The sequence below is a fragment of the Pagrus pagrus genome, assembly GCF_965226575.1.
Source record: "Pagrus pagrus genome assembly, chromosome: 13".
NCBI lineage: Eukaryota > Metazoa > Chordata > Actinopteri > Spariformes > Sparidae > Pagrus > Pagrus pagrus.
Window position 1 is genome coordinate 8641635 of NC_140197.1, and position 13796 is coordinate 8655430.

Sequence of the window (13796 nt, forward strand, 5' to 3'; positions counted from 1 at the left end):
TCCTTTATTACACAATGTAGTCTGTAGTCTTCAGAAGGAGAAAAAGACACTAAAGTTGAATGTTTGAGCTTCACTGTGTAGAACGATCTATGTGAGGAGTTTGACACGAGAAGGCTTTTTTTCCCCACATTCATTGCTCAAAGTGTAAATTTTCTCTGCGTTCACTGGAAATCAGATTTGTGACTTCACAAACAGTTTGGCAGCCGGCACAGCAGTGTGATGTGGAGACTTTATTATTAATTGAAGTTGGAGACATCTCTTGTGAAGTAGTTTTGCAATGAGACTTATTTGCATAATAACTGATTCAGGAATTTTTTATTAAGATGGAAAGAGTAGATAGTAAGTTTGTGTTGTGTGGAAAAACCATGTCAGAAACCTTTTATCATTCAATGTGTATATGATATACATCTTAAAACATGTCTGATCAGGATCTTTAAAGGGGAACTATGTAGTTTTGGAGAAGAATTTTAATATTCACGATATTAATGAGGAACTAATACCAACTCAGAAATATTATTTTTTTCATAACTGAATAAACAAGCTGTTTTTAGAGGGAAATAAGGTCCCAGAACACTATTTGAAGCTAGAAAGGTGGCAGAGTCCGCAACATATAAACAAATTAAACAGTATGAAATTGTGTTTCAGTTCAATTTCAATTCAATTTAAAGTTTGTTTATTCAGCTTCAAGTTTATTTACTTTGTTAAGGCATAAAAAATCAGCCAATAAAGATCTTTCACTTCTGATTAATATCTCTTCCCCAAAACTACATAGTGCTCCTTTAAAGTCTGAAGTCACATGCATAAAGGAGCTTTTTGCAGCGATCTCATGGCCCCTTGTGATTGATCATGCCTCGAACCTCAGGTTAGGAACACTCCTGTAAGCCCTTCTCCGTATGTAAACTGTGGCCCACAATGGCTGACATCTGCTCAGCCAAACATCGCAACCACACTTCCTTATCTCCCGTGTGCTGTGTCTCTTTTTCACACCATACAGACAGCCAGGTGTGGTCTCATCGCTTCTTGTGAGCGTCTCTAGTGAATTTTGCGGTTACTGTCACCCTTGAACAACTTGTTCTGCAGACCTAAACTTCCAGTGAAGTCGTCCAATAACACATCAGTTTCTCTGATCGTTTATTAGCTGGAGCCTCTGCTTTATTTTTTAATGCAGCTTGTACAACAGCTCCGAGCTGATGGGGGAAGTCATTACAGTGCCGGCCACTCTGAAGCAGTGGTAAATATGTATATTCCAAGCGTGTGAAAAAGCAGAGCCGCAGCAGACCCACCAACCATAGCATATGGCTCTACCATGTGTTACTTAATGAGAGATTTACTCACACAGACCACTAAATGTGTGGCTCATTTAAGGAGCCACGGCAGAGGAGTGTTTGCATGCAAGTCGACTCTATAAAGGATTGAGAGGGGGGAGGTTTGATCCCCATCTAACCGCTCGCTGTAACCTTTTGCACTTGCGGTGCTTTTAATGACTCCTCCGCAAAAGTGAGCTGAAAGCAAAGAACCTCCCTCATATGTAGCAGGCAGCACTGACGAATCAATACACCTGCCCAAAGGTGTGTGTGAGTGTGTTATAGGGCGCGTCTGTATGTGTGTGTTTCATATTAGTCATGTATCATATTCACAGAAAGGAATGCTGGTATTCTAGCCCCATGTGGCGGCGAGGACAGGAGGTTGTGGCGTACATACACTCCTGACCGCACACTTTCTCCCTCCCCGCCTGCGTCTCTGGCTCGCATATCTGGCCGTGCGCAGTAATTGGCCACACAGAGCCCAGATCTCTTTGTTTTCGCCCTGCAGAGGCTTGCGGTAGACATGCACAAGCAGTAGGCCTCATAAATCTGTGGGACTCCAGTGTCAGGCCCGAAAGTTTCAGCTCCGCTTCTTTACAATGACTTCATTCCCACCCAAAATTCCCACTGTACCACAGTGAGGACCCAATCCGAGAGACTCTATTATATGACTTTTATGCGATATGTGTTTCACTCACTACGGTTTCTGTGTGTGTGTGTGTGCGTGTGTGTGTGTGTGTGAGAGAGAGAGAGTTTCTATTCCCTCACGCCCCAATTTAACCCAATCTTGATGCTGCTCAGAGGCTGTGATTATGTGTCTGTCTTCAGTGTTTGCTAGTCTTCTACTTCAGAGTGAAGGCTGCAGTCACTGTTTGGCTTGGACTCACTTCACTGGTTTTTTAAAACTACAATTGTGGCTTCCAGACTGGGTCAAATATGGTTCAGTAAATAAATAGTCTTAACTTTACAGCCCTGATGAGATAATGCGTCGATTCAAATGCCTGCAAATGAATTTAAGTATATAATCCAGCGCAAACTTTAGCTTTTAATACACCAGATTTAAGAGCTGAAATCCTCACATCAGGAGCTGTAGCTGAATATTTGATTCATGCAGCTGAGCGGTATTTAAACAACCCTGGCTTATACATTATATACAGTATTAACAAGTTATTTTCTGAGTCAGATCAGAGACTCTTAAGAATGTGTCCAAGTTTGCACAGGTCACACTCCCTTTTTTTTCTGCCTCACAGCTGCACTCTGATCTATCCTGGTGATGCGTTTACGTGTCTCCTTCAAATCAAAATGCAACAACAGCGTAACTACACAGACATCCAACGCTATTATTATTTCTACCCCCTTAACCTTGAATGGACGGGTCAGTGAACGCAACCGAAAGCGTGACATTACCATGTTAAAAGGTGTAGGGGCGCGCGGATGTGCCCTATAGGCTCTGCGTGGCGCGTCAGACGGCCGTCGAAGATTGATGAAAAGAAAAAAAAAAAGATTCATCTCGCTCCAAAAAAAAAGTCAAAAGTTGCGCCAGCGACACCTTGATGAATCCGCACATGAATAACAGAGAGAACTTTTTCTTTTTTTTTTCTTTTACCGCCTTTCGGGAGAACTCGTTGCAGAGAGGAGAGCGATAAAAGTCGTGCAGGAGGAGAGGGGAGGGAGACAAAGTTTTTTCCCTGAAAGTTTGCAAGCTTTCACTTTCTAGGCGGGGTTACTGTAAGCTGCAGCAGCATGGAGTGAGAGAAACAGGACGGCGAGCGATTGCAATGCAGCACTATACCGAGCTTCCATCCAACTTAAATAAGCTCTCCAATTCTCCTTTCTAAAAATAACCATGTACTCCCCGTACTGCTTGACACAGGTAAATTGTCTTATCTTATTTCATTGTTTGGCTGGGCTGTGGTGGGGACGCCGGGCTTTTTTTTTTTTTTTTTTTTTTTTTTGTTATTGCGCTGCCTCTGTCTGTTATTTTACATGTGTTTATTTGTTGTGCCGGAGCGTCTTTCTGCTCTCTGACTCACTCGGAAACTTCGGCTCAACTCTCGGACGCTCGTCCCGCCTCGGAGCGCGTTTGTCGCCGCAGGAAACTTTCTTGCGCGTTTCCATCGCACATGGTTTTGGAGAGAAAATGGCGCTTCTCCCGAAATGTATTTCATATAAAAAAAAAAAAAAAAAAGGAAGGAAGGAGGGGAGCCGTGCAGGAGGAGGGGAAAGGCAGAGCGCAGGGACAGGCAGGCTGTGTGTGTGTGGAGCGGAGTTTAATATTAGCCTACTGCTGGAAGATTTTTCCAAATGTCGAGGCTCGCAAGAGGTTTTCTGGCCGCTGAGAGGAGGTGCACACCGCCGCCTTTAGGGCTGCTTTCATGTGGAGCTGAGACCGGGAGAAGCGAGCGTTGGAGCTGGCGTGTGTGTGTGTGTGTGTGTGTGTGTGTGTGTGTTATATACTGTGAAGAGCAGCACAGACGTTCAGCATCTTTTTTTAAAAAGTGTTTTTCTGGGAGCTCTGCTGCACCAGTTGACTATTTTACAAGTTTTCTTGCACTTGAATGCAACACGTGCTGACATGTGTGGTTACAGGTTAACAGGAGTCACAGGAGCTACATTGATTTTAAATCTATATGTCAGCCTGTGTCTTATATGTTCCTGCTGAGTGTGCTCAGTTGCTTCTCACGTCACATTTCATTTAGGCCAACTTAACAAAATAAAAGTCTCTGATTTTTATGTAAAATTGCTCCTTTGACATCTTGCTGCACCTCATTAAACACTGGTGTTTGTCTTTTCAAAGCGTTTTATAATTTGGAAACAAAGGTGCTGATAGTTTTTTAATAGTTTTTTTTTTATGATGCAGCAGCATATTTAACACAGTCTTATTTTTATTCACACGTTGTTGCTGCCGTCGAGGAAAAGTGTCAGGAAATTTCCACAAATGTTTCCCGAGCAGCCGTTTGAACTTATTTTGTTAGTGTGACACAATGTGGTGAAAGGTGTCCCTTCAGGTGTGAGGCATCTAGAATGAAAGTTGCCTTTTGACCAGTTTTAAATTTCTCTTTCATGAGGTTTGAACTCTCTTCGGTAACGATTCACCATCTTAAAACCTGCGTTGTTTTATTCTTTTATCTCAGCCTAAATATAACACTTTGGCAACAGTTTGAGAGAGTGAGCTGAAGTTTTTCAGGGGGCTTTTTGTGCCACAGCCGTACAGAAATGTTCAGATTCAGAGTGAAGAAATCCAGCTTCCCTCTCACACTATTAATATTTTACAAACTCAAGTGTTCAACTGTCCTTAGTCCAGCAAAATTTAAAAAAAAATAAAATCTCAAATGTTTCTAGCAGAAAAAGCCTCTTTTTTTCCTCGTCTTTATTATTTTTGAGGGTATTTCCTTCATTTCAGCCAGCCGGTGGCACCGACCTGCCCGTGTTATACAGCTGCTGGAAGTCTCACTCTTATAAAGCAGACTTGTTTATCCCTCATTGGCTTCGTCTGACAGTGGCCTGCCAGGAGGCGTTTGATGTGTAATTCAGTCCTGATTTTTACAGTGCTTTTACTAAAAGACTTTTCCTCCCATCGTACGCCTCTGACGACTGCTACCAGAGGCTGAGGCGGAGGATGCTCCTCTCATGTCTGCTTTCCATTTCTCGGACCATAATGTCGCTCACACCACAAAGGGGAAAGCAGATTTTTTTAAAATTATTATTTCCCCTTAATTCTTCACTTTATTGAAGGAACTGTTAGAGGCCACTTAGCGTGGTGATTTAGAGTGAAACTGATTCAGAAATGTGGAGAAAGTAGAAACAGATTGTTAAATTATGATTCCAGACATCACACATATTTCCTATAGATCAAGATAAGATGTGTGTATGAGATGTTTGACTTGCAGATTCCTTTTTAAAATGCCTCTCAGCTCTGAGACTCTCCGGCCTGCGTCTCCCCACAGGCCTGCAGACATGATGACTTTATCTGTAATTGATAAAAATCTTTCACAGCAGATAATCTTTGCACAAAAGAAGCTTTTATTTAGCTACATAAATTTCCCTTCATCAACACTAATTGGCAACAGAAGCTCATGCAGTGTAATGTAGTGCACATGTTGCACATAATGCTAACTTGCAGTGTGTCATTGGCTGGGCAGGAGGAAGATTGGAGCGCGTGTGCAACAGGGAAAAGCCCCTCACACTGTGTTTCTTGTCATTTTTAAAACATTTGTACCCATCTGTGTGTGTATGTGTGTGTGTGTGTGTGTGTGTGTGTGTGTGTGTGTGGAGAAGAAACAACTTCAATCTCCGTGCAAACAGCACCAGCAGCACTCTCTCTCCACACACACACACACACACACACACACACACACACACACACACTCTCTCTCTCTCTCCCTCTCTCTCTCTCTCTCTCTCACACACACACACACACACACACACACACACACACACCACACTCTCTCTCTCACACACACACACACGCAGCATTCCCTTGCAGCACCGTCTGCAGACGGAAAGGCACATTTTGTTTATTTAATTGCTGTTAATAATTAAAAATTCGAGCTTGGACCTCGGATATGGCAACAATTGTAAACAATCGAATGAATTATTAACTGTGATAAAAGCCTTGGTGGAGAGAAGCGGCGTGCAGGGATGTGACGGACGGTGCGTAATGGAAGCAAATTACGGGCAGAGCCCTGAGAGGAGAAGGAGTGTGTGTGTGACTTGCAGTGTGTTTTTCATGTTGAACTAATTTAGGATAAAAATCACATTTATTTGAGGCCTTTTTAACGTAGAACAGACATGATACTACTGTGAAAAGAAAGTGGAAGCCAGCTCTTCTGCGGGGTGTTGCATTTTTAATCTCCTCATTCATTCTTTAAACACATTTGCAGCCCATGATTTAACGATACAGTTACAATAACCTGCCTTCACATTATTTTCTCTCATCATTTACAATTGTTTTTTTCCATCATTTGACTTTTTTTGGTCCGTTTTTTTCTTGCTTTCCTCAAAAACCTAAAGTGTCCGTTCCCTGCAGGCCACAATGACGCAGCACAAATCTGCACCTTGGAGGAAAAAAAAAAGCAAACTTCTTCTGGTTTCATTGCATTTCTCACTGTGTTCAGTCGTACTATTATTCAGCTCGTAATGTTGTCATCTCAGACTGTTTTCACTGGTGCGACATTTTAACTTATTCCTTCCCTCTGCCCCCCTCTGCCCGCCTGGACGCTGACCCCTGCTCTCCTCGCCTCTTAACACCCTCTCAACACTAAAGTATTACCCTACTCACCTTCTAAACAATGCCTTAGTGGTAAGTCCTATTTAGTCCCTATTTATTCCGCATTAGGTGTGTGTGTTTTCATATATTCCATCTTGAGAAAATGTTTTGTTTTTTTTTCCTTTCCTTTTGTGATCCTCCTGCATGCAGGGCCGCTCACGCCGACCTGCAGCTGGATTTATGTTTATGGCTCGTGCAGGAAAGACGAGAAAAAGTTGTTTTTTGGGGGGGTGGGGTGGATTATTTTTGCGCACACACACTCCATGAAAAGTTGCATTTTTTTTTTCTGTGTGTGAGTTTTTGCAGGCAGCGTGGTCTGAGCGGACGACACCTTTTTTTCTTTCTTTCTTTCTTCATTTCCAGCGCAAACAGACCAAAACCTGGCTGCAGCTCCGACCACTCTGTGTTTTAATGTGTGCAAAAGGAAAAAAATATATATATCAGATCGTGGTTTTGGAGCAGAGATAGAAAGATGACGTCACAGATATTACTTCTAAGCTGTGTTTAATGAAGAAGGCGAGGTGCCTTTCATGGCGGTGATTTTTTTTTTTTTTTCGTGTTTAAAAATGAAAAATAATCCTGCAATCATTTCTCAAACACCAGCCTCCATTGAGAAATCGCTCATTCTTCATATCTTAATTTGAATTGCATCATTCAAACTCTAACCTGCACTGTTCCCTCAGGCCTTTCGTCTCCACTCACGCAGCTGCAAGTCCCATTCTGCCTTGATGTGCGCTAATTATCGGACAATGCACTTTCAAGAGCTCTTTTTTGTGTCGTCCGCCTCTCACAGCTCGGAGTCACCTCTGCCTTCAGGTCACCGTCTCAGCGCTCATGACGTATTGTTTTGTCCTCCCAGTCTGAGCAATGAGTTGCTTTATCAGCTCTATATGTTGCTCCAAGAGAATGTATTATATTTTTCTTACGTCACCACCAAACTTTATCGCTCCTTATCTCTGAGCTGTGTTTTCAATGAAAACATCAAAGCAGTGTATAGAGGAGGGAAATCATGAGCTCGTTTGTTTTATGTTCAAAAGCTGATGAAATTAATGTAATCAATACCAGGACTTTGAAGCATTAATTTTACACTTTGAGGTGAGGTGAACCTTACACACACACACACACACACACACACACAGTGTCTCTTCCCAAGGCCTGCAAAATGAGGTGGAACAGCTGTTCAGAGGATTAAAATCTGATGGAACCGCAGTCTGAATAAACAGAAAATATTGGATTTTTCAGAATTAAGAGACACACAGGCGTGTGCACAGACATGCACAAAAGCGCGCATGCAAACATGCACCTAAAAACCTCTGGTACCATGTCTTCATGCCAATTAGGCCTGGGAGTGGTTATCACTGGATGAGCCGGGATGCCAGTTTCCAGGCGGCTGTGTCTCACCTACATCGGTTCCATTTTTAGAGCTCAAACACTAAAGTCGCATTGTGAGGAGTTAAGAATGAATCTGTATGACATTTCTCAGATATTGAATTAAAGCATCACTGTGGGGTTTGGTTCAGTTGCAGACAAGTTTAATTGTCTTAATTAAATAAATACAGCTGCAGTGTAACCCTCAGATGCCAGACACAAAGGGAAGTTCAGTTTGTGTGGATACTTGTGCGGAGAAGTGACCCGGCAGTCAGTAAAACACTCTGCCTCCGGCCAGCAGACACAAGAATGAACTCATAGTGCGTTTGATTGACAGGTTAGGGCTGATCTATTGTGCTCGCTGGTAACTGAGTTGTGTGTGCACACGTGTAAGAGGGGAAGACAGGCAGGCAGGGAGTATAAGGGGTGAAATCGGAGTCCCTGATTGGCTGCGCTGCTGTTTTGTGCAGCGCCGGATCCTTTCCCCTCATCACGGGACACCAGGAGGTCATAATGCCAGACTGCTTGCCTGGGACACCGTGTTCCTTTTATTTATTCATTCATACGGCGTAGCCAGTTACAGACCAATCCACTGCAAAAATACGCTCAAATGTTCTGCACATTGCACTCTTGGCTCACCCAAGGTGGCATTTGTGTATTTGTGTCCTCCTTCCATCGGTGCCATTAAAGGCCACTAGCCTTGAACAAGGAGGTGGCCCTCCTTAGACACCCAACAGCTCCACCTTCAAAATTGGTCCTATGTTGTGGATGATCTGCGGTCTAACTATGTGTCATATTCCTAGGCATAACTGAGGGGGTTATAAAGGTTTCTGTGATTAATGCCTTCGTCAGTCATATACATTTTCTGCATTTTTTGTCAGCTGGTGACTGGCGGGGCCACCGTGCGTCAGCTGGAGCGAATTTACTGCGATTTTTTCGCAAAGAAAATGTAGAGCTTGGTGGCGAAAACAAAGACGAGATGAGCCGGGCGCAATTTGGCAGCAGGCGATATAGATTTGAATTAAGTAGCATGTAGTTTTTATCTTGCGCTGCATGCAGAGAGAGGCAGGACCAACTGCGTCTCATTCAGTATCAGCACAGCTGTCCCAGCATCCGTGGAGAATGGATTCCTACTGCTACTGCCATGGGAGGCTCCAGCCAAGAAGAATGGGAGGATATCCAGTGTGTGCGCTTGTGTTTTAAAAGGAAGGCGAGGAGTGAGAGGAGAGAGTAACACGCTGGTGTGTCTGTGTCTGTCTGTGTGTGTGTGTGTGTGTGTGTGTGTGTGTGTGTGTGTGTGTGTGAGTGTGTGTGTGTCATGTTGTCTCCACCCGCCTCACTTTTCCTTCACTCATGTCACCTCTGGCATGGATTAGTCTTTGGCACAACCCTGGCAGTGCCCGCGGCCCCAGCGCGGTTCTGTGGTCGCCGATATGTTGTGCTGTTGCCATGGCTACTGAACACACACACACACACACACACACACACACACACACACACACACACACACACATACACACATGGGTGCTAAATTACATAATTGAGCTAGAATATACAGAGGAACACAAAATACTTAGTGTACAATATGAAAGCAGAGAAAGGGAAGAGGGCAGGAGGGAGGCAGAGGATAGAGTGTATGAAGAAAGGGAGGGGGGGTCTTAATTTTAAAACCAGAAAGACAAAGTGTGCCTTCACCAGAAGGAACCTTGAGCAGACAACAGAGATACATTGGTGAATATTTGAGAGCTTTGTCATAGCTGAGCTTTAGACATCAGCACAGCGTGTTCTTTCCTCCAAATTTGAGTCATAAATCACAACAACAGTGCCGCCATTATGCGGGTTTTCGGAGCGTTGTGACAACCAATCCGACAGGGCAATTGAGGATAAGGTGTTTGTGGTGACACACAAGCAGTGTTTGTGTGTGTGAAAGAATGAGACGCAGGGAGAGATATGTACGGTGTTTGTATAGGAGAGAGGGTGTGGCACCCTTAGTTTACACCATGGGGCATACACACATATTTCTGACTTTACCTCACTCCTCCTCCTGGGCTCCTCAGTTTTATTAGATCTGTGAGAGTATCAGCAGTAATGTCAAATTTTAAGGCAACATTTCTGTCACTCGGCCTCAAGGGCAAAACCTTTGGGCGACAAAGTGGCGTATGTTTTCCTATTGATGAGTCTGTTGTCGTTCTTTAAAGACCCCCTTCAGAATTTTTTGAGGACAGATACAAATACTCTGCTTTGAATAATATTAGTGCCTGATATGTTTTTGTCCACCAAAAGTTTAATTACCTCGCAAGAAATTCTTAGAAAGCCGCCAACTCCCTTAATTTGCAAACTGAACCATGTTTTGCTCCCAGACTTGTGATGTGCCTGTTTGAATTCAAGCCTGAATACGTGTACAAGCTGTATTTTGCAGTGCCTCATACATAACACACCTGCACATACTGAGTCACATGAGGCACAGGTGTGCATTCTTTAAAAAAAATTCCACACAGTAGAAGTATAACTGTGTCAGCAGCATGTTACAAAATCCAGAGTAATAAAAAAAGGGTTAGTTGAGTAAAAGTAAATATACATAAAATATATCATATCATTGGTAAAAGTGAAATACTTAAGTATCAAAAGTACAAGTAGAAGTAAATTATACATATATGTATCTACTTTAATGTATTTACTTTCTACTTTTTATGGATCCAATATCCAGCATTTCATTGATTGCCGATAAAATGAATTAATTTGGAGCCACAAAAGGTCTACCCATTCACAAACAATCCCTCTCTACATTTACAGTGCGCCTGTTTGAATTCAAGCCTAAATACGTGTACAAGCTGTATTTTGCAGTGCCTCATACATAACACACCTGCACATACTGAGTCACATGAGGCACAGGTGTGCATTCTTTAAAAAAAATTCCACACAGAGTATAACTGTGTCAGCAGCATGTCACAAAATCCAGAGTAATAAAAAAAAGGGTTAGTTGAGTAAAAGTAAATATACATAAAATATATCATATCATTAGTAAAAGTGAAATACTTAAGTATCAAAAGTACAAGTAGAAGTAAATTATACATATATGTATCTACTTTAATGTATTTACTTTCTACTTTCTATGGATCCAATATCCAGCATTTCATTGATTGCCGATAAAATGAATTAATTTAAAAAATGCATTACGTTGGCTCTGATGCAGCTTGCAATCTGCTAAGTAACTTAAGTTAGCAAAAAAATTTAATGGAGTAAAAGTAAAATATTTGCCTCCAAAATGAGGAGTTGAAGTATGACATAGCGGAAAATGGAAATACTCAAGTAAAGTACAAGTACCACAAAGATGTACTTAAGTCCAGTACTTGAGTAAATGTACTTAGTTACATTTCCTCCTGTTCGTATGTACGGCTGTAATCTGAGCTTCAAGATGAGCGCAGAGAAACTTTCCACCTGCTGCAGTTGAAGGTCAAACATCCAGAAGTGACAATAAGGTAAACGCGTTTTTGAGCGTAGGGGAACGCTCACTTCATCACAACTGCAAATTTAATATGAGAATCAGTTATTTATTTGCACCAAAGCTACTAGTGCGAGGCCAGTAGCCCAAAACTGTCATTGCTATAAAGAATTTCAGTCAATAAAGTCACATTGCGGATTGTAAAGTGAGTAATTGTTGCACATTTCGCCGTGTTTGGTTAATTTTGTTCCGTGTCTAGGGCTGCAGCAGACAGACTGAGAAATGTGTCTGAGTGTGCTTTGTTCTTGCATTGAATAAATTTGAACGAATGCCAGTATCAACACACGGAGCGAACGTTGACAATAATTCATGCTCTGTTCTTTCTTTTTAATCAACAAGTAACGTTTCCGTAAAGACAAGCTGCATGATATCGACTTTCAAACATCTTTTGTGCGCCGCAAGGAGGAACGAAAGGCCCGAACTTGTGACCGGGCAAAACAAGGAGCGTGCAAAGCCATTGTATCATCCCGCCACAGGTCAACAGGAACAGATAGAGAGTTGTTGTTGCAGATCACTGACGGCCCACTCAAGGTCACTTCAGTGTGGGCAATCTGGGCATGTTGTTTGGCCTGTCCTGCCTGTCTGTCTGACCTACATCTCACTGCACCGGCTAAATATATACAGTAGACCCCCCATTACAAAGCTTCCAGATTAATCTGGATGAAATCTGATCCCCGTTTCACTCTGCGTGTGTGTTTGACTGCAGCCTTCTCTTCACAAGCCTCCCAGCCTGACTTTGGATCACAGTCAGTCTCTCACACTCACTATCCGAAAAAAAGGGAAAAAATGGCAGATGCAGGCATTCACACAAACATGAGACACGCATACATATTATCATCTTGTGAATAAGACACGAGCTGGAGCCACAAAAGGTCTACCCATTCACAAACAACCCCTCTCTACATTTACAGTGTGCCTGTTTGAATTCAAGCCTAAATACGTGTACAAGCTGTATTTTGCAGTGCCTCATACATAACACACCTGCACATACTGAGTCACATGAGGCACAGGTGTGCATTCTTTAAAAAAAATTCCACACAGAGTATAACTGTGTCAGCAGTACAGTGTGTTCATACCTTATTTGTATGATGTGATCATCATCTTCTAAATGTGTTTGAGTTGATTTTACATTGGGATTATGGTTGCTACTCAACTCTATTGATTTTGTGAAAGTATATTATAACAATATCACAACATTACAACATATTTTTCAATTGAACTGTCAATGTTCAGTTAAGTTTGGTCAGGTCTGGATTTGTGCTTGCTACCATGTGGGGTGTTTCAACCATTTATCCATTACTTTTACCTCATGTACTTTTTGAACTTTTACTATTTCAACTGTGGAGTCATTACTAATAGTTAACCATTTCAATCATTTAACCATTCTATTTAACTACTTCATCCATTTAGTCATTACTTTTAGCTTACTACTTAAGCTATTTAACCGTTATAATAGCTAACTATCTCGACCATTTAACCATTAACTATTCCCACCATTAAGTCATAACTTTTAACTATTTCAACCATTACTTTTAATTATTTCAAGAATTTAATCATTACTTTTAACTATTTCGACAACTTAACCATTAGTTCAGCTAACTATTTCCGAACTGTTAGGCGAGCCAACTTAAGCTGACTTTTTTTAACAGTCTAGCTATGCTATAATGTAAGTTTAGCTAGCTATTTTAATCATTTTGGCACTACCAGTATCTAACTATTTCAACCATTTAATCATTACTTTAGCTTCTAACTGTTTTGGCCACTGCTTTAAACTGTTTCAACAACTTAACCTGACTATTTCAACCATTTAGCCATTAGTAGCTAACCACTTATTTTAGCCCATTCAACCATTACATTTACCTAATTGATTCAATTTCGTTTCTAGCTATCTATTTCAACTGTTGATACATTTCTTTTAGTTAAATATTTATCTATTTAATCTTTACATTTGCATTTATTACATTTGTGTTTATTTCCTTATCTACTTCCTACCATTTCAGTCGTTTATCTGTTACTTTTAGCTAAACGTTTATACTTCTTTGTTAGCTTACTAACTAGTTTTCACGCAATTTAAATTACAACACTTTGTGGTCAGGTGTTGCCGTTTAGTCAGAAGTGGATATAATTTTATTCTTCAAATTGTAAATTGTAGTTTTTTCTAATTAGTTGAGCTACTTTCCAATCTCTTCACATGCCCCCTTGGCAACTGCAGAGGTACCCTGTGTGCTGGGGCATCAGTACTCTTGGTTCAGAATCACTGATATAAGAAGCCAGTAAAACATACATTCAGCAATGCATCTGTGACCTGGTCCATCCATCCATCCATCCATCCATCCATCCACCCTACCATCCT

At 41.6% G+C, this 13796-nt stretch overlaps 1 protein-coding gene across 8 annotated transcripts in view; it reads left to right on the forward strand.

The window, feature by feature from the left end:
* The window catches only part of nfixb (nuclear factor I/Xb), a gene marked incomplete at its 3' end in the record, with an annotated part of 159184 nt that overhangs the window by 23404 nt on the left and 121984 nt on the right, over window positions 1-13796 (forward strand). For 2 of the 8 annotated variants that reach the window (XM_084370906.1, XM_084370907.1), the window contains exon 3: window positions 6571-6606. The exons of 5 other annotated variants lie outside the window; for them this stretch is intronic. In XM_084370906.1, the coding sequence (XP_084227032.1) occupies window positions 6571-6606 (36 nt within the window). Of the gene's footprint in view, window positions 1-2914; window positions 3178-6570; window positions 6607-13796 lie in introns of those variants that run through there. One more of the 8 variants, XM_084370912.1, reaches the window with a different exon arrangement.